The sequence below is a fragment of the Leptinotarsa decemlineata genome, unplaced genomic scaffold (assembly GCF_025532065.1).
Source record: "Leptinotarsa decemlineata unplaced genomic scaffold, Ldec_3_MD MMD2_tig00026328_RagTag_RagTag, whole genome shotgun sequence".
Lineage (NCBI taxonomy): Eukaryota > Metazoa > Arthropoda > Insecta > Coleoptera > Chrysomelidae > Leptinotarsa > Leptinotarsa decemlineata.
The window spans coordinates 22,034,691-22,055,347 of NW_027412688.1; the positions used below are offsets into that span (position 1 = coordinate 22,034,691).

At 36.4% G+C, this 20,657-nt stretch overlaps 1 protein-coding gene across 4 annotated transcripts in view; it reads left to right on the forward strand.

Moving 5' to 3' along the window:
* The window catches only part of Fur2 (furin-like protease 2), a 1,328,139-nt gene that overhangs the window by 1,085,518 nt on the left and 221,964 nt on the right, over window positions 1-20,657 (forward strand). For all 4 annotated transcript variants that reach the window (XM_074181937.1, XM_074181935.1, XM_074181936.1 and 1 more), the window contains one exon: window positions 8,135-8,329. In XM_074181937.1, the coding sequence (XP_074038038.1) occupies window positions 8,135-8,329 (195 nt within the window). The remainder of the gene's footprint in view (window positions 1-8,134; window positions 8,330-20,657) is intronic.

Here is a 20,657-nt window from a genome sequence, read left to right on the forward strand (position 1 = left end):
TCTATATTCGCAGACATATTGAAAATCTGTCCTCATTTTGCTATTGACACTTGACGTAAGTTATCAGATTATGTTCATGAACCTTTTATATAGGGTGTCATATGACTTGGGCCACCCCATTTTTGAATTTTTAGCGTTTCAGCGAATAGAGCGTTTTCTACAATGAACTTCGAATAAGAAAACCTATTATGATTATCTGAAACATATCTACAACAAAAATATATTATGTGTTTTTATGAGCAGAAAAAGAAATGATAGCAATAATAACATCCGAAACGAACACTATAATTGTAAAGAAAATTGAAATGAGCTTATTTATGTACACAAAAAATTATTGGCGCAATAAATGTTCGAATTGGAGTCCTCCCATTTCGTAACAAATAATGGGCCAATAAGATGGCCTGCAAGATCACCAGATCTTACTATTTTGGACTATTTTCTATGGGGGACATTGAAAAATAGGATTTACGCTGGCTGAGAGATAAAAAATGTGGAAGACTCGAGATTGGGGATTTTGAATGATTTCGCAACAATGCAGCAAATAAGTGTATTAAGAGCAATAAATAATTTGAAAAACCGAGTTCAAGAATGTCTCGAAATGGATGGACTCCAATTCGAACATTTATTTCGCCATTAATTTTTTTGTGTATATAAATTACTTCATTTCAATTTTCATTACAATTATAGTGTTCGTTTCTGATTTTATTATTGCTATCATTTCTTTTTCTGCTCATAAAAACAAATATAATATATTTTTTATGTAAATGTGTTTAATAATCATAAAAAGTTTTCTTATTCGAAGTTCATTGTAGAAAACGCTCAGAGCAATGGAAAAAATATGAATAGATACCTAAAATTGAAACAAAGGGAGACGTGTAAGTTGCTATTGTGTTTTTATTTAACTAGGTCAACCAATTTCCAGGGCCATAATTTAAAAAGGAATAATTCACACAATTATAATCAAATATTACCGAAACATACCAAAATATAAAATTGAATTTGATTTCTCAGTATGAAGTGAACGTCGACGATACAAAAACTACCACAAAAAAATACAGGTTCTTATTTGAAAATTCAAAGATTGGGGTGGCCCAAGTCAGATGACACCCTGTATAAAAGATTCATGGACATGATCTCTGATAGCCCACATAAAGTGCCAATAGCAAAATGTGGACAGATTTTCAATATGTCTCCGAATAAAGAAGGCAACAAATTATTTGTGATTTTTTGGTTTTTCCTATATATCTCCAGAACCAAAAGAGCTATATTTGATAGGTCTCTGAAATATGCAACTTTGCCACAATTTAACTAACACTCTATCTCTTATCGTTTACGAAATCCCCATGTACAGAAACGAATTTGAATAGCCCTGTATAAGATACATATTAAAGAAAACCTTGCAACAACCAACATAAAACACCAACACCAAACATAAACATAACACCAACATAAAACGACATGAAACAAACGAATGGCTTCATCTGTGATTCTGATAAGGCGGTGTCTATTTTTTATTCAATGTCAAAAACAAAAATAATGAAAAAAGAGTAAATCATTCAGGTATTTTACGTATCAAACTGAAAGGCCACCAACATCTCTTCTAGTGTTAACATATCGCATTTGATGATATGTACCATTTCGCCCAAGAGACTTTTGGATAAATATGCTTGAACATCTAGAATAGTTGGATGATCAGTATCAAAGATGTGTCCATATTTTTTTTTTTCATGTTCAACGAGAGCTATGAGGTCTTTTATATTCAGTTTCTTAGAGTCTCTGATGTGTTCTGAAACCCGTGTTTCAAAATACCGTCCGGTTTGACCAACATAGCATTTGTGACAGCTTCCACAGTTCAATTTGTACACTATATTAGATTGTATTTCTTGTGGTGTTTTTGCTTTTTGTTTCGAGAAAAAATGCTTTTCAACTATATTTTCATTTGAAAAGGTCACTTCAATGTGTTCGGTACTGAGTAGCATTCGAGTAGCATTCGAGTAGCATTCGGAGTTTCACTCCTGTATTTCTTCATTTTCATTTTGAGAGCCCGTCACTTGGTAACGGAGGATTTTATTGATAAAAGTTATATAAAGTACTGTTTTCCCGAGAGGAAAAGAGGAATTCCAGAGACATCCTGTATATGTTCATTTCATGTTAGATCTGTAACCGGGGTTTTTTTCAATTGAGGTAAGAATGTTGTAAAACTTATAAGCAAGATGATCAGTCGTAATCTTTATACAATTGTAATTTTTCATTATTCAGTAAATTTATTTCAGTATCTTTTCAATAATAGATCGCCTACTCTATATCATTCACCACTTTATTTTGACGCGTATAACAATGGAATTAAACTGTTCCATGGTGACTGGATCTCCTCCTAGTCATGTCGAAAACATGGTCGACCAGTCGCGTTTACGGCTATGAGTTATGCCTTAGGGGGCGATTTGAATTATTGCGACGTTTTAATGTACACATTTAATCAAAATTCTATTACTGCTTTTATTCGAGCGAAAACGTTAGAATTTTAATTTCGCTAATACCCTTTTCCAGGGCGATAAATAGAATAAAACTGGATAAGTGTCCCTGGAATGGGTATGTCTGCTTTTATCGCTGGTGGAATACCATGCTGTGGTACTTTCGTGGGAGAATATCGTTCGACCATAACAGTTTCATTTTAATGTCATTCTATTTTCTCTTGGATGTGGGAGCATGTAGCAAAAAAAATATCATTCCAAAATTGCTGGTTAATCAAGTATAGATCTCAATTCTTATAACCGGTAATGAAATTAATGGTAGTGACAATGTGAAGCGAATAACACGAATTTCCAACAAAGGTATTCGTGAACATTTATGTGATTTTTCAATGACCTGATTTAAAAAAAAATCTAGCAGGTAATGTAAATATTCTTATTTCTCTCCGACTTCATACCGGAGACATTTATAAATAGGACCATGTCTGAAATCAGGTGAAAATAATAATTTTGACAGAGAATTTCAGATTCAGAGTGTTATTTTGATTGAAAACCAATAATATTTTTAGTAATTTTCATCTGATATTATTTGGTAAATGATGTATCCACTTTATTTATTTAGTACGTACATATACCGAGTAATGAGAAATCATTGTATCTTTCAGTTATCGGTGAGACAAAAAATTCTGAATTTGAAACAAATGTGTTGAAGGTCATTCTTAACGATGAAACATGTCATAATTCATTCCGATTCAAGTGAAAATGAATCCAAGTCAAGAATTCTCAATGAAATCTTTTATAATTTTCTCAACCATTTGATTGGATATGTAGAATTCACTATTCAATGATAAACATAATTGGCCATTTATATTGAAAATTGCGGCATAAGAATAATTTTTTCCAAACTCGATATGACAACACTATGACGTTATCTATGGAAATATCTTCAATCAACTTGATGTGATAGAAATAACCAACGATTTGTAATTATTTCTTAATGAAACTTTCAAGATTTGAACTTTTTTACCACTTTACTTCAATGGCAGTTCCATTTATTTTTTTGGAAATGCATTCTTACTGGAAAATATTATTAGAAACTTATATTCATTGAATATTAACTTCCAAGCAGTAAAAACATGTCAAAGATTCTATGTGGTTATTTGTGTTAGTTGGAAAGCTCATTTTGATTTGATAACTACTCACTACATTTTCTTGTAGAAAAAGAAGTTCAAAGTTGGAATCAATCAATCAATCAAAATGAATGGAGTAAATGAAGTGAAAAATGTCAATTTTTGACAAATTTTTTGACAAATTTCTATAGATGACGTCATAGTGCCGCCATACTGAATTTGTTCTGCGTAAGTTTGAATAGAAATTGTACTTGGTATAATCCGGTCAATCTAGACATTGGAAGGTATATAAATTTACAACAAGCTGCAAACGCGTGTAATTGTTCAGATTTTAAAATTCCGAATGATTGCGATGCCTGGAAAAATATTTATTCGAAGTCAAAGGTCAAAAATCTCGAAAAAAATTGGTTTTTCGCGATTTTCAGGAAAACAGCAAGTTGTATCATGAAATCCACCAATAAAAATTGTAGATCATAAAATTCTCTAAACAATGTATTGATACTTTTTTTTCTTAGATCCACCGTTTCTGAGATACGACGAGTCAAAAAGTTGTAATCGTCCTTATATGCACACGTTTCCACGCCACCTATGAGGTAGTGTACTTAGCGCGTTTTTTTAACGTGGTTTCCCCAGTAGGCCTATTCCACATGTCTGTTATGATTCTGTCAAATTAGAAACTTGCATAATAAAATATATTAGGAAAGATTTGAAATTATAAAAGCGATAGGAATTAAAAAAATGTAAACATTTATTCATCTGAGTCATAACCTTCAAATACTTCTTCTTCTTGATCTGCTTCTTCTTGATCTTCTTCTTCTTTTTAATGTTCATTCTGGGTGTAGGTAAACTGCGTCAAGAGTGATGTATCGCATGTTTCCTCGTTGGTATCAAATGAATCCTCCACTATTGGTGATTCAGCATTAGAACATGACTGGCCTTGACAATGTGTACATGCCAGAGAACACAACAGTCCAACTTTTTTACAACCACATTTAGCGCTGCATCCTTTTTTACAATTGCAAAAAATTGTGTTCAGAAGTTTTTCCGGCGCAGGTTGGAGTAAAGTCTGAATAGGTTCTAATGCATTGTCGACCAACTTCCAACCCCAGTCTTTTGGGTCTAGCTGATAACCAAGCCACACTTGAACTTGGTAATATACCCGGAAAAGATGTTGATGAGCAGCAACTAAGGTTGGAGGAAGACAAACTAATTGCACCTGTTTCTTATTTTTAGTGTTTTTTACGAAACATGCATATCGATACTTATTTAAGCAGGTGGTTTTTTTCGGAGCTTTGGACATAGAAAGAAGAAACTGAATCCCGTTGGTGATAATTTCTTGTTGAGTCGGATTATTTTTTTTGAAAACTTTAGCACATTGAACTAAATCTTGTTTTTTGAATAGTTTAAAGACTGTTGCTTCACCCCTTCTGTAAAATTCAGACGTCGTATCACAGACAGTTATTGCGTGTAAAAATAGTACATGATTTTGACTCTTTACAAAATTAGATAAACTTTTTGACGAATATATTTCGGTTTGACTTTGAGCTTTTCCTGGCTTTAGAAAGAAAATAGTTTTTTCAGGTGGAGTTCGAGCAGTAAGAAGTATGAGTAAGTCTACATCTTCACCAATAACAATAGTTGTAATTGTCAAATAATAATAATAATAATAATAATAATATGTCTTTATTCACACTCAATTATAATACGATAATACAATACTATATCCCATAATAATGTGTAAGGGCGGAATTCAGTCGCCCCTATCCAAGGATACTGGATAGGGGCGACCAAATTGATCTGTTTGAGCTGTTTCAATTTCAATTTCAATTTCAAATTTCAATTTCAATTGAGCTGTTTCAATAATCAGTACATCGGCATCGTTATTAGCCTGTTTAACCAATATATTTTCGCCAATAAACTTATCCTTCGACATTGAAATGAACCGAGATTTGTTGTGAGTATTTGCAAGAAATTTCTATTGACTGGTAGGAACTGGTAGGACTGGTTCATCAAATAGAATATCGGAAGATGAAGATGTTGCTAAAGTTCGACGACGTTGTTCTGCAGCTTTAATATTTCTCGTGCAATCATCATAGCCATCAAATACGACCGTAATTCTGGCACCAAAATGTCTTCGTACATACTGAACGTATTTATCTGAAATGATGCTAAAAGTTCCTTCGCTATCCCACACAACACGATGTAGTAAGTATCCACCGTCAATGTTGTATATCGTATTAGTATTGTTAATTTCAATATTGACCTGTTGAAACAATCGTAAATGGCAGACTTCTGTATTTCACGCATCCTGAGGTCATCAAACAACGATAAAGGGTAGGGGGCCAATTCATATTCAAAATATTTCTCAATTTCATCTTGAAATGCTGCAGTAATACTCATGCGCTGGAACAATAATACAGGGTCAACAATAACTTTTTGACTCGTCGTATCTCAGAAACGGTGGCTCTAAGAAAAAAAAGTATTGATAAAACTTACCGTTTTCCTGAAAATCGCGAAAACCAATTTTTTTCGAGATCTTTGACCTTTGACCTCGAATAAATTTTTTTTCCAGGCATCGTAATCAGTCGGAATTTTAAAATCTTATTACTTATTATTAACTATGTTTTAAACAATTACACGCATTTGCAGCTTGTAAATTTATGTACCTTCACTATTATTTTTTAATCTAATTTGACCGGACTAGAATTATATTATTGACAATATAATTTCATATCCTATCAAATGGTTGAAATGAATTGTGGGGGTTCTATTTAATATTCTTGACTCGGGTAATTTCTGGTTAAACCAAAATAGATTTTCAATTGTTTCATAGGTGAAAATGTCGGCTTCAATGAAAATCTTTCAGATTTCAAATATCATTGCATAGCATTTCATAGCAGAACAAAATTTTACTGTAAATAACACATTCGAACCATTGCAACTGATCAAAATAATTTTTTCAGTCAAGAAATTAATTTCAAATACCAAGACACTGGTATCCTTTCGATTAATCCTCAGAATCTCGGAAAAATATTATTTTTCCATTGAATCAGCTCAGTTCAACTCAATTTCTGTAAGTTTTGCTTTTATGAACCTATTCAAAATTCAACTACATATTTTCATTGTTGTCTATAATTATCTTCGAATGTAGGTATAGATTTCATAACATGAATTCAGTATCATAATTCAATAGTTATGATTATTTGAAGAATGAAGTAGAAAATCATAAATATATTGTGAAGTTTTATGTGAATGCAAATTTAAAGTTCATTTCGAAGTGGAATCACGTTCAGCATTTATTCTTGCAGATCAAAAGAGATGCATATCTCTAGTGGAAATATTTGCTCGATATAGAAATCAGACATTTCCATCGTTTTTTCAATTTTTTTTATGAATATCGAAAAAGTTTTTTAATATACATATTCGCAAATAGGTTTGATGAAATACTTATTTGAGGCCTCTCTTGTCAAACTCTCTTTTTTATCAGTATTCTCTCTCTCTCTATTTTATCTGTCGCGATAAAATACTCGAAATCAACAGATTCACTCTATTTAGTTTTAGGATCCAAATGGATCTATTGGATATATTTAGTAATGTTCATCAAATGATCACGTGCACCTGCACCACAGCATCAGCACCTATGTAAATCAATCTTGAGATTTTTCTGGTCAGGTATTAGATCTTCACCAATGATCCAGATCTTTACCAATGATCCACGTGTGAGGAAATTGGCGAAAGACAACCTCAAATATCAATCAATGAAAATATTCTCGGATACCCAAACGGCTCTGGACGTACCTGACCGTCATCAAGTAACGTCCAAGTTGGCACTGAACTGTCAAACACTTCTCCCCAATAGAAAGACGTAAGGTCTGGATTCCTGACTATACTAGCCTGAAAGATATTGAACCTGCTGATTGGAGGCTCACCAAGCGGTTTCATTAAAGCAAAAACTGTTATTGGAATCGCCTCAGGTTTTAGCCAGACACTCTTTACTTGAACTGTAAGAAGAGTAGCATATTTTTGTCAAAATATATTCCCATTCCCAAGGGATTTGGATTGGCGAATGTTTTGGCATGCTGTTTCTATTTAGAAGATAATAAACAGCAGAGTGTAGACTTTGTACCTGCCCTATCGTAGCTCGAACTAGATTTTTATTGTTTCTCAGAGCCTTACTTCCGCCGTCGACCTTTAAGATTATCCACCAGCCACACTAATTGAGGAGCTAGAATCAATCTGATGGAGGTGTGAGTCTCAGTACACATTTGCGGGTTATAGTGAATGCTTCAATATACTCACTTTCTCTGAACCCAACTTAACTTCATTTTATTCAGTATTCAAAAAACAAAACAAAAATTTTGCAAAATAAATAATCGTACATTACTTAATATTTTGAGTAAATTGTATCGAATATTTCTGGGATGTTACGATAGCAACTCTTATAGTGGACGTGAAACGCACAAACTGTAACAACTCATGTAATTTATTAAGTATCTCATGTACTGATTGTATTCTCAAATTTTCTTTTTGTTTCAGGTTCTCTGGGTCCAACAGCAACACGAGAAGAAGCGTAAGAAACGTGACTTTGACGATCCCTCCGTTTCTCCCTTCAGCCAATTAATTAGTGAGGTTGCACCTTCTGCAGCCGATGGGCTCCATGGCCAACCACACTATCGTGCATTGCCTTCTGTTACCTTTCCAGACCCATTGTTTAGAGAGCAGTGGTACTTGGTGAGTTTATCTTGCATATTCATTCAGTGACTTTCGTTAGTTTGGCCGACTTTTTTACTTCCATGGTTGTAAGTCATAAACTCATATTACATGTGACCATCCAGATAGAAAACACCGCTCTGAAAGTTGAATTTTTTTTCCTATGACTATTGAAAAAGTCGCCATTCATCTGACCGCTTTTTGGTGGGTTGGTAAGAAAAATTATTCATAAGTAATCACAGCAAACCAGATTCACAACTTACTACATTCGAGGCCAATGTAATAAAAGGTTCCTTCTGATTTTTTTTCTTTTCAAATCAAGTTTGGCATTTGCTGTCACCAGATGCAGATTTCTCCACATCAAAATTTGGAAGTCTGTAGGGTTCGTGCCGGTCGCACGAAGACCAGTCTTCTTGAAATCTGATCATTTGGTATACCTACTTATATTCTCTCTCATTAAGTGGTTCCAGATCTGAATTGTATTCTCAATTGAAATGCTTTTCATTCACTATTCTCTTCTCGATAGATTGACAAAAAGTCTTTTTTTTTCGTTTCAAGAGAAAATGAAAGTCCAAGGTTTCAATTATAACGTATAATAAGTAAAACAACGACTCCATGGACACAATGAAAAATCAACGTGTGAAATATTATAACAAAAAAAAAGGAAAATTCTATAAAATAAAAGAAACTACAACAAAGGAAATGCCGTCAACTTGACCCTGCTATTTACTATTAATTCAACCTGTTGAATAACTACACCTGCACCAACTCAGTACAAAATACTTGGAGTTTTACTTTTACTTTAGGGAGAGTGGTGTATAACTCAAAATTTTCTCCCTTTTTTGTAATTGTTTTATGAACTCTAGCTAAACAATCAGAACTAGGAACCTAACAACATATAACCTCTTTGCAAATAGGAAGTGGTCTCAGACAAAATAAATTGAACTCTCACATAACACCTCTTTGTGTGGTTCACGGTCAACTACAGGCTCCGTTGACCCGGTGTGTCATCTACACCAACACTTTTGATTTAAACTCCCCTGTAACCATTACCGGTTTATGATTTCACTACCGATTTTTCTTAAATTTCGCACCACTCGCTTACAAATAAAATAACTTCCCTATTTAGGCCACTATCACCAGCCTCGAAGGCTGAGGGATGAGACCCGCGATCTCGTCTCGACGAGATCTGGTGACCGACTTTTTCTCTCCTCGCCAGACACTCCCAAGTCCTCGCGTCAGCCACAAAAATCTCATCTCAGCGTTTTTTAACGCAATGGCAGTTATTATACCAATCACAAATAAGCAAATTCATGACTTCACAGTTTTATTTTGAACATTTCCAATCGCAAGTGAGCTTTGAGAATATCGTATTTCCAAATCTGTCCTCAAACGGCGAACTTGATCATAAAACCAAAATTTTTATTCGAAATTTATAGTTTTTAAAAAGAAACAGGAATAAAAACATTGACTCCAAAAGTGGAAACTAGTGTACTTCACTACAAATTTTTCATATTTCAAAAAATTTATATTTTCTCAAAAGTTCGCTATTATACATCATAACGAGAGTTATGAGAAACTTGAACAGTTTGTAGGTTGCTTCTTGGAGTAGTTGTTGGATCGCTGGACTTGAGTGGCCAGTGGTGCTCATATATGATCATTTTTTGCAACCACTCAATACTCAAATTATTTGGAATGAATATGATTCAAAAAATTGAATATTCGGGCTATCCTTCACAAATGAATCGCATTTTAAAAATATTCCTGTTATAGTTCATAAAAAAGTATGTTCATTGCTTGTTTGAATGACGTATTATGCTCGCCTTCGTTATTCTCACGAGTAGTGGCCGCATTTGTCGCACATTGAATATTATACTATTCCGATGGTCAATTATTGTACAGAGCCCAAGGTGTATATCCATACAAGCTGATGTCTCATAACATAATGCCAATCTTGTTCGGCTTGTTGCTTCCGAAAGTATTCCCAGTGTTAGCCGTATCAACTATTCAGTAACGTGTGTACTCGATCCAGATTGTCGCAGTCTGTAAAGTAACAGTTTTTTGATGCTACGGCGAACACCAACAAATGATGATTTGGCTTGTAAAGGTAACAAGCGTCAAGGTAGTTATGTATAATATGTAACAATACTTCGCCTCCACTAGCTGCAACGTAACATGTTAGCAGTTGTTCATTTTAAAAAAATGAATACTCGCCTTTGTAGGTGTTGGTAGCATCTTACGTCTTGAAAGAGTATCTCTATACTATACTGACTCCCTTTTGAGGTGATAACTTCTTATGGCAAACAGCTTCGTTACACCTAACACCAAACGCATTACAGCGCCAATCTGTCTGGCTTCCCTTTCTCTCGCGCAAACGTCAGCGAAAGGTAGGCAGGCTCCTCCTCTTTCGTCGGACAAACGTTCAGTGTTCAGTGTAGAGATATATTGTTGACAGTATTATAAAAATGTAACAAGCAAGCACGTAATATTCTTGCCTTATGGTAGCTGTAATATATTGTACACAAACAAAATGATCAATTAAAGATTTTGATAATAAATAACCTTTAATTAGTGGTAGTATCTTCATTCGGGTTTGAAGGCCGCCGTAGTTTGAAACTGCATCCTCCTACCAGCACGAGTGGCTGACTTCTTCAGAGGTTTATTCGTCTTGATGATTCACCGACGACTGGTGATTTTTAGTTCGTGGGTTGTATTTATGTTGACTCAGGTAGTCCGCCTCTCTTTTTGATGTGTGGCTATTGACCGAAGTGTTACCTGATAATGACGTATCTTTTTTTCGCCGTACCTGTTAGCGGGTTGTTATTGGTTACGGTATTAATACTTTCGACAAAAGAGATCCACTATCAGCTGCGGGGTAGATCGTATACCATGCACCTGCAAAAAAGTTTATATCGGTACCAGAAAAGGCTGAATGAACATCGGAGAAGTTGTAGATTACGTCAAATAGACAAATCGGCAGTAGCGCAACATGCGGTTAGTGAAGGAGATCATACGATACTGTTTGAAGATGTGAAACTACTTGCCCCCAATCATGGATACCACAGTCGCTATAGAAATCCATAAACATGCGGAAAAAAGGAGGAGGTAACGCTTAACTGGATTTGGAATCCCATACTCAAAGATGCTAAAATGCCAACAGCACAATGCAATATTACGGCTCTTAGAGATGACAGGTCACTCGTTGATAAGTCAAATATTAATACCGTAACTAATAACAACCCGCTAACAGTTACGGCGGAAAAGATATGTCATTAACAAGTATTAACACTTCGGTTAATAGCAACACGTCAACAAGAGAGACAGACTACCTTAGTCTACATGAATACAATCTCTTAACTAGAAATCATCAGTCGTCGTTGAATCATCAGGACGAATAAAACTCTGAAGAAGATAGCCACTCGTGCTGGCGAAACGTTAGGATGCAGTTCCAAATACGACGGCCTTCAAACCTGAATGAAATCTCGGCGGCGAAAGCATAAACCAATTTATCATAAACCTTCTATTACATTATCATATCAATATACATGAAATTTAAGTAATAACCTAAACTAAAATAGTTCAACTCAGATTAGTTTAAGTTATCACTCCTGTCGGGGGTCTCGAGACGCACCACGTTTTTTTCAAGCAATGTCTGTAAAGACACGTGGAGTTTCGATAAAAATATTAACCTTTGCCGGAATGACTTTTTTTCGGTTCCTATGAGTCACATTTTGAAACAAAATTAGTGAGTGTGTTATTGTGGAGAAAATTGTGAAATATCCATGCATATATCTGAGAATAGTTATCAAATCTGATATTTCCATTCGAATCTTAGTAACCATGAAAGTGGTGTTACTATCTGAAGTTTTTGATAAATTTCAGTGTCAACTTAACTCCATCGAAACCTCGAGTGCAGTTTGTAAAATAATTATCTGGTCATCAAGCTTCATTTGACGTAATTAATTGTAGGTTTTTGCGTTACTCTCGGTGCAGGCTCCGACTATCTCTTCCATATCCCTGACTTTTGGCTGTTCCGGAATATCTTTAGGAAGTTTGCTGATCCAATAATGATTTTTTCAACAGGACTGTGAAGTCACTGGTACACAAAAGGTATCCTTTTCGGATAGTTATACATGTTTTCGAGGTTTCTGAGGTTCTGTTGTGAATTAATTCCTCACGGATATCTCCAAGGCTCATGGTTCTTCTCTTGAAGACACAGCGTTGTTGTATGAAAATAATATCAATTTTGTTAAAACCTTTGTTAGGACCACGGAAGCCCCTTACTGTTATGTATTCTTGCTTATACTACTGTTATTGCAAATTAGAATAGTATCTTCGCTATTCATATTTGTGATTCATTGAATTTCCACGAGTATGGCACTTCAGTAATATCCCTGAATTGAACTTAAGGCCTCCTTTCCAACTGGCTTTTTCAACTGACGAAGAATATCGCGAAATCAAATGTGATTGTTGATATTGAAATCATCATCCGATTTACTCCGTACTATCAACATATATAGTTCACAAGTTTGTATTCTTTTTGAAATCGCATAGACAGACTTTGAAATTTTGAATAATACATTTTGTTAGAAAGAGAATCCGAACTGATATCCAGAAAGGTCATAAATAACACGATCACGATGAAGGCGTATCAAAGCAACAAAATCCACGGAATCCCGTCAGTATCACAACAAATAGATACCACTCTAAAACACATCACTGAATCCGATTCAATAATATCAACAAACCCATTCGGGATTCAACATGGACACACTCATTTTGCATTTTTCACGAAACGAGACAAAACATATGGAAAAGACACCCCAGACGATTCATGATAACAGTACAAGCCTCCCGCATTATTCTCGGCCCAAAGGAAACTGCTAATTTTGTCTGTCACGTGGGCCGGTCGGAGAGGCGAAAGGTCACGTTAATGAAAACGGAGGTCACCTGCGAATAATGCATATTCATGATCTACTTCTTTTCAAGCTAAAGATATAACATTTGGTATTCCTCAAGGTTAATGTTTAGGTTCTCAACTTTCCAGTATTTATTTTGAGGATGATTTTGATTGCCTCAAGCTTCCAAACTTCCTCTTGAAACCTGATAATCTGAAAATATTCCTCACTGTGTCTGATCAGAATGTCTCTTTACCAATACAAGAAGACCTCAACACAGTTAGGAAATACTGTGAAAATAATGTGCTCTTTCCAAATCACAACGAGTAACATCATGTTACATCTATTCGAAATAAGATCAGTAATCATAAAAAAGAATGTGTGTATATTTGTAAGCACATAAGAAGTTATACTTCTTTGGCGTAACAAGATAGGAACCTTTCCAAAAATCTTTCTGAAAATTTTATCTTTCTATCCTATCTATAGGATAGGATATGTTTATAGGAAAAACGACACTTATAATAGTTTGATACATTGAAAGTTTCATTATAACGCATTAACTAGTTAAATAAAGTTTATTCAAATATGATAAAAAATTATTTGTACATAATTGAAAAACACTTGAATAAATATCGTAAATACAGTTGCCAGTTCTCACGCAAACATACGTATATGTCTTCTGTATCTGTAGAGTAGGGAGGGTGAGTGTAGGCCCATAGAACTTAGGCCACATGCGACCCATTGTACATCCTCCCAAGGAGTTGTTCTACTAGGTCATCGTCCACCCTGTCCTTTCCAGGAAGGTGGACAGGTCTCTGGGAAATATTTCTATTATATCGGCAGCCACTCTCTTACTGACGATTACTCCGGACATTCGCATGGAACATGTCTGACAGTTTCATCTTCCTGTTCACACATCCTGCATAGAGGTGTCCACTAGCCCCATATTGTGGAGGTGTTTCATTAGTTGACAGTGGCCAGTCAGAAATCCTATTGTTAAGCGTAGATTTTTCCTGGTCATCGCCAGTAGATGTTTTTACTGTTGGTAACTTTATTTGAAAAAATGAAATGTTGACTAGCTAACTTCAAGGACACCTCCGATTGCGACCGTCCTTAAAGATGGCACGTGGATGTCTTTGGTCGGGTAGAGTCCAAAAGTGGGTTTTCTTTTTAATCAAGTTCGAATAAATATTGCAGTGAAAGACATTTTGAGAGGACTGGCCCCCTACGCCTGTAACCAGGCTGGATGTCGACGAATTCGATGAGGTCGTCAGTACGATAATAGATGTGTTATTTTATCCGAAGGCCTCCCGATCAGAAGGCGATTAGTAAGAAAATGAAGTGTTTTCATAAAAGAAAATGTGAATGAAAAAACTTAGGGTGGCAGCATTGCCTCGAGCAAGACAGCTGCGCTCCCGGACGAAGCACGACAATATAAAAACATAGGAAGTTTCAATTCTCATGATCTTTTACAACGTAGTAACGGCTACATCCATAAATGTATCTAATAAATTCATTTTATTTGAGATACTCACCTCTCCACTATACGACATGTATATTTAATAGTTTATTCTTGATAACTATACATAAAGTGAAAGTCATAGAAAATATCTTAAATTTATTTTTGAGAGAGGGTGCGAACCAACCCAGTGAGGTCATATATAATATAACCCGATAACGATGAAGGCGTAAACAAAACAATAAAATTTTAGGAATCCCCTCAATCCTCAAACAAAAAGACCCCACCCTGAAACACATCACGAATCCGATTGAATAATATCAACAAACTCATCCGGAATCCGACTCGGACACACCCATTACGGATTTTTCGCATAAAAGAGTCACCCCCGACGATTTATAATAAAAGTACAAGCCTCTCGCATTATTCTCGGCACAAAGGAAGCGGTTGCATCGCTAATTTTGACCTCGTCGATCTCTCGAATGGAGTCCGTCTCGTTGTGGGCCGGCTGGAGAGGCAAAAGGTCACGTTTATGAGGAAGGAGGTCACCTGCGAGTAATGCATATTCATAGGTTTGAATAATGGGTTCGCTGGTTCACCCCGAAATTAATTGCAAGTATCAATAACTTTGCTGGGGACAAAGGACGGTATCCTGGGGATTTATGGTGGTTTTCACTGGTTTTAAATGCGTTGTCTGGCGTTGAATGATGTTTTGTTTCCTAATACTGAGTGATTCCATTCAGAGTTAGCTGAATTGTCATTCGTTGAAAGTTCCCGAGCATGACTTATTGCTGGATTATGATACTGATAATGATGCAATCTGGTAGATTGAAGAAGTTACTAGAATTAGTATCATTATCAGTTTGAACGGAAACTGTTTTAGTATTGCACTTGGGTGCATCCATCTCTTCCAACGTACCTACAAAGTAGGTTCTGATAAATGCCTGATAAAACGAAGATAAGATTCATAGCCACAATTCATAGCCACAAATATCAACCGAGCACCTCACGAAAAAAAACAGAAACAAATACAAAAAAATCATTTATACGATACCTTGTTCTTGTGGTGAAAGGTATATTGGTGCAACTTCGACTATTAAAAGTGCAACTAAATCAGAAATAGACAAACTACAGGATTGAAATTTTCAGAACACATTTCGAATTCAGATGGTTGTACTGTCATCTTGGCCTAAACAGGTAGGAGCCTGGCTACCTTACCCTTTCGACTGGTGTTTGTCAGAGGAACAAACGGGTCAAGACTGATCCTGTGATGACGGCATGAATGTCCTCAGACCCTGGCTGAGATGTTTGGATGTAGATATTGTTCATCTTTTAACGGAGGACACGAGGGCCTCACTCGACAGAGTGTTTGGGCCTTCTATATCAGAAGGGGTCGTCTGCAGCATAATCTATAGCTTCCCTAACTAACGGATTATCGTGGGTTTCTGCGCAAAGACTTGCTGATTCCTCGACTGCATGGACTGCTCAATGGAAGACAGCTGCAACTCTCTGCGGATGGCTTCATTCCGTACGAACCACGGAGCATTCACTATTATCCGTATTAACTTATTTGGCAATCTCTCCAGACTGGAGATATTAGACGGAGTTGCTTATCCCCAGACGCCTGAAGCGTACATGATGACAGGTTTGGACATCGTAATCTCGTTCTTTAGGCTTAATTTAGAACGTCTGTTGATCAGAGGGGACAGACTTTTGATCCAACCCTAGATCTTTGCCTTGACGGTTGTGATGTGCGGGTTCCAGGTGAGCCTACGGTCTTTTAAAAGACCGAGGTAGTTCACCCGCGCTTGCCAATCGATCTCCCTTCCAGAGATTCTCACTTTTTTGGCCGGAGAAGATAGCAATCTTCCCATGGTTCGCTCGAGGTCGTCCAATGCACGTTGCATGGAGACGACACCGAGCTCCCGCCCATGGAAGATGAGAGGAGAGCCGTGTCATCGGCCTACAGATATATCTCCACACGCTCGGACCTCGGGAGGTCGCTGGTGTAAAGGGAGTATAGCGTGGGAGAGAGTACGCCCCCCCGTGGCACTCCAGCAAGGATCTCTCTGTTGTCGGATAGAGAGTCATCTACTCTAACCTGAAATGTTCAGTCTTTCATGAAAGACCCAATCCACCGGATCAGGCGCCGAGGCAGGTCGAATGCGAAGGCCTTCGTGCCATACACTGTCGAAGGCCTTCGAGATGTCTAATAAAACGATATGGCCTTTTTTGTTTTGGTTCAGTTCCGCGATGATGATTTCGACCAGTCTCAGAGCCTGTAACTCAGTGGAGTGTTTTCTCCCAAAGCTGAACTTTTCATCAGGCAGAATATTTCGGCCCTTGACTTCTTCATTGAGTCTTTGCAAAACGACTCTTTCAGCCAGCTTAGCCGCCGACGAGAGCAGACTAATCGGGCGATATTTCGTGGGAACAGCTGGTTCTGACTCTGTTTTGGGATCATGACAACGATCGCATGCTTCCACCATCTGGGGAAGTATCTGAAGGCCAACGAACTGTTTATGATATGCAATAGGTTTTCAAAGGAGCTGCTTGGGAGCCTTTTCAACAACTTATTGGTTTTATTGAATCGACTCCCGGAGCTTTCTTGGCCTTTGCGGCCCTGATGTTACCCTTCAGCTCTTCGACAGAAGCCGAACGGATGTTATCCGTTCGGCTTCCAACAGAATATCGCGGTAGATGTCGTCATTGTCGTCAACGTTAAGCGGAAACTGGGAAAAGGGTTCCCTGATAGAGCCTTCTCAGGCGATTTCTCTCCCGTATCAAGGTTTTAATACTATCTCACCAGATGGTGAGATAGATTGAAATGGAACAAAACGAGATTGATTACTAAAGAATCATCAGCAAAAAGACGTAAGCTCAAAGAATCAGCATATATTTCTCATATCTGAAAGGGAGTGTATTTCACACAACTGTCTGTTTCTGTCTGTTTAAAATATGTTTTTCCATTAACCAGCTGTCGCACCCCTACGAACGACAACCCTCAGAAGTCGAAACTTGTGCGAGCTAAGGATTAACGAGGTCTTACTTTTTAACGTGTGATTCCTAACACGGGTTGGATGATAGCAAGTGAAGATCGATCGTTCAGACTGGGGCTTGAACCACCGACCAACACGGCAGTCAATTCGAGTGAGTGAACAAAGCACCCATGCCGAACCGCTTGGCTACCGACCGACCCTCAGAAATGATCGTACCGGGTATCTTCAAGAAAGTTATGGATAGTGGCGAAATTGCAATACATTGATATATATAGCAGAATTTGGCTTCCGAAATGTTGAGGAGAAAATGTATTCAATTCCTTCTTTTTTTTTAATTTATACGCTCACATATCGATGAGAACTAAAATTTTCGTTCTTTCTACAACTATATGAAGTTTTCCATTGCAAAAATATGATAGAAGTGATCGATACTTTAATGCGAGATTTACACTGCAAAGTTAACAAAACCACAACACGTCACATGCCAGAATATGGTTTCGTTAAACGAAACACGTGTCGCGGTTTTCTAAACTCTCAAGTGGAAATCCAACATTAAAGTGTTTTTTATACGTTTTTCATTACAATTTTTCATTTATTTCAAATTGTAGAAAGTGGAAATCTCCAGAAAGGACGCTGAAAATTCCTAAATTTTTATCACGAAAAATGACTATTTTTCAATATTTTTCGCATATTACGTAACATTTTTCTTCCATTAGGATTCAAAACTGTAACCGAGAAACTAGAGTGAATTTCACAGTACAAAAACAAGACATATTTCACGATGAATCCGGCTAGTGCACTCAAGAGAAACATCAAACGTTTTCTCCAACCTCACATTGGAATAATTCACACTGAACTAGGTCGAGGTTTCAAAGTAATAAATTCAAATTGTGAACCGGTAATATGCTGATTTACTGCTCTAAATGGCCAATTCAGTCTTGAAACTTTAAAACATCCAAGTCGCAGTTAATTTAACTTTGTAATTTCTGAATTTGTCATCTTTCTGCGGATAATGAAAGTTTTATTATACTTCTGAGGTAGAATGGATGGGTAAAAAGAATCTCGATGAGGCGAATGAAAAATTATTGGAATTTATTACTTGGTAAAAATTCCGTTCAAAATCGGGATGGAATCTCTCATGTGATAATGATAACCATCTGCACTAACGTTCTTTTAAATAATGAAAGAGAGTAAACACTGAGAAAATTAAATTTTCATATGAAATCCTCCTATATCAGTTAGGCTACTCATAACTAAGGACAAATACAATCTTGATATAAGTCGCGGTCAGTTTATGTAGACAAGTGAGTACCTGATTATTTTCATTTCTTTCAAATCTTTATGAAAAAATTGAAGGCTAGGCCACCAAATCAGAGTTTTACAGCTATAAAACGTTTCTTCCCAACAGCGATTGACAGCCACGAAATCAACATCTAAGTGCCATTTTTCTTGAATTATACGTGACTTTCAAAGGTTAGTTGTGCATCATTCTTATAATGTCAATCACTGTCTCTGTCATAATTGAATTGAACCAATGGAATTAGGTATTCAAATATGATCGTGACTTAATATTAAAACTCACACATAAATGCTTTTATAGAAATTCACAGTTTCAATTCGGTATCATAATTATGACAGTGACTAGACCCTAAATCAACTGAGACAACTGAAATGAATATCTAAATCTAATAAAACTCACCAATACAATGAACAGATATAAGAGACCAAAACTGATTGACATTACGTTGTGGGAATTCCTATTGAATATAGCATAGAGAAAATACCTTTCGTGTAATTTCTACAAAGTATTTAATTTGTCACAACTCCAGTGAATTCCAAATAATCTCCAAAAATTGATCACGAATGAACTATATCTAAATCACAAAAAACCTAGAGAAGCTAAGAAAAACGAGTATGCTGTATAACCTATTCGGGAGAGCTTTTCTAAAAAATAAAAAAATATAAAAAAAAAGATATTACGACAAATTTTTAAAAAACATCTTCAACACGGTTGTGAACAAAGTTATAGAGAAACGGTTTCTTATCTCAGATTGCTACTTGTATAATGAAGAAACCTTCACTAATCCATAGTAGATTAGTGTTTAACACAGGACGTCGATAATGAATAGTATCAGTGACAATTGAATACACGGCTATAATAGAAATAATTAATTAGACCGATATCAGCTCCAGAGATTCGGCTACTCAAAACTTGTCTAGATTTTTACTTCCCCTAATACAACCATTACAAGGAAAAACATCGTATTTTGTGAAGAATTCAAGGCATTTTGTCGAACTACTAGGGTCAATTGAGGTCACACAGGAAGATCAACTAATTAGTTTCGACGTGGAAAACCTTTACATCAACGTTCCGGTCGAAGAAGCACTCCATATCATACAGAGAAAGCTATCCGAAGACGGGAACCTGAAAGAGAGAACGAATCTACTTATAGAAGTATTCATGGAATTACTAGGATGCTGTGTACGAAACTGTTATTTCCAACTGAAGGACGAATTCTTTACACAAGATGAAGGATTGCCAATTGGGATCGCAACTTTCACCAGTCATAGCCAACATATATATGGAGTGGTTTGAAACAATAGCCATTGAAGAAGCCCACAAGAAACCTCGAGTCTGGTTGAGATATGTTGACGACACCTTCATAATATGGAACCATGGGAATACTGAACTAGACGCCTTCCTGAAACACATCAACAACGTGAAACACAATGGAGAAGGAAATCCACAACGAATTGCCATTCTTAGACGTTTTGGTGAAGAGGACCGACACTGAGTGGGAAACATCTGTATACCGAAAACCCACTCATACGGGACATTATCTGAACCACGAATCCAACCACCATCAATCGACTAAAAAAGGAATCATCAAGACTCTATTAGACCGTGCTTTTGGGCTCTGTAATACGAAGGAAGGTTTCGAGAAGGAGCTAAACATCATCAAAAATGATCTTCAACGGAATGGCTACTCCAA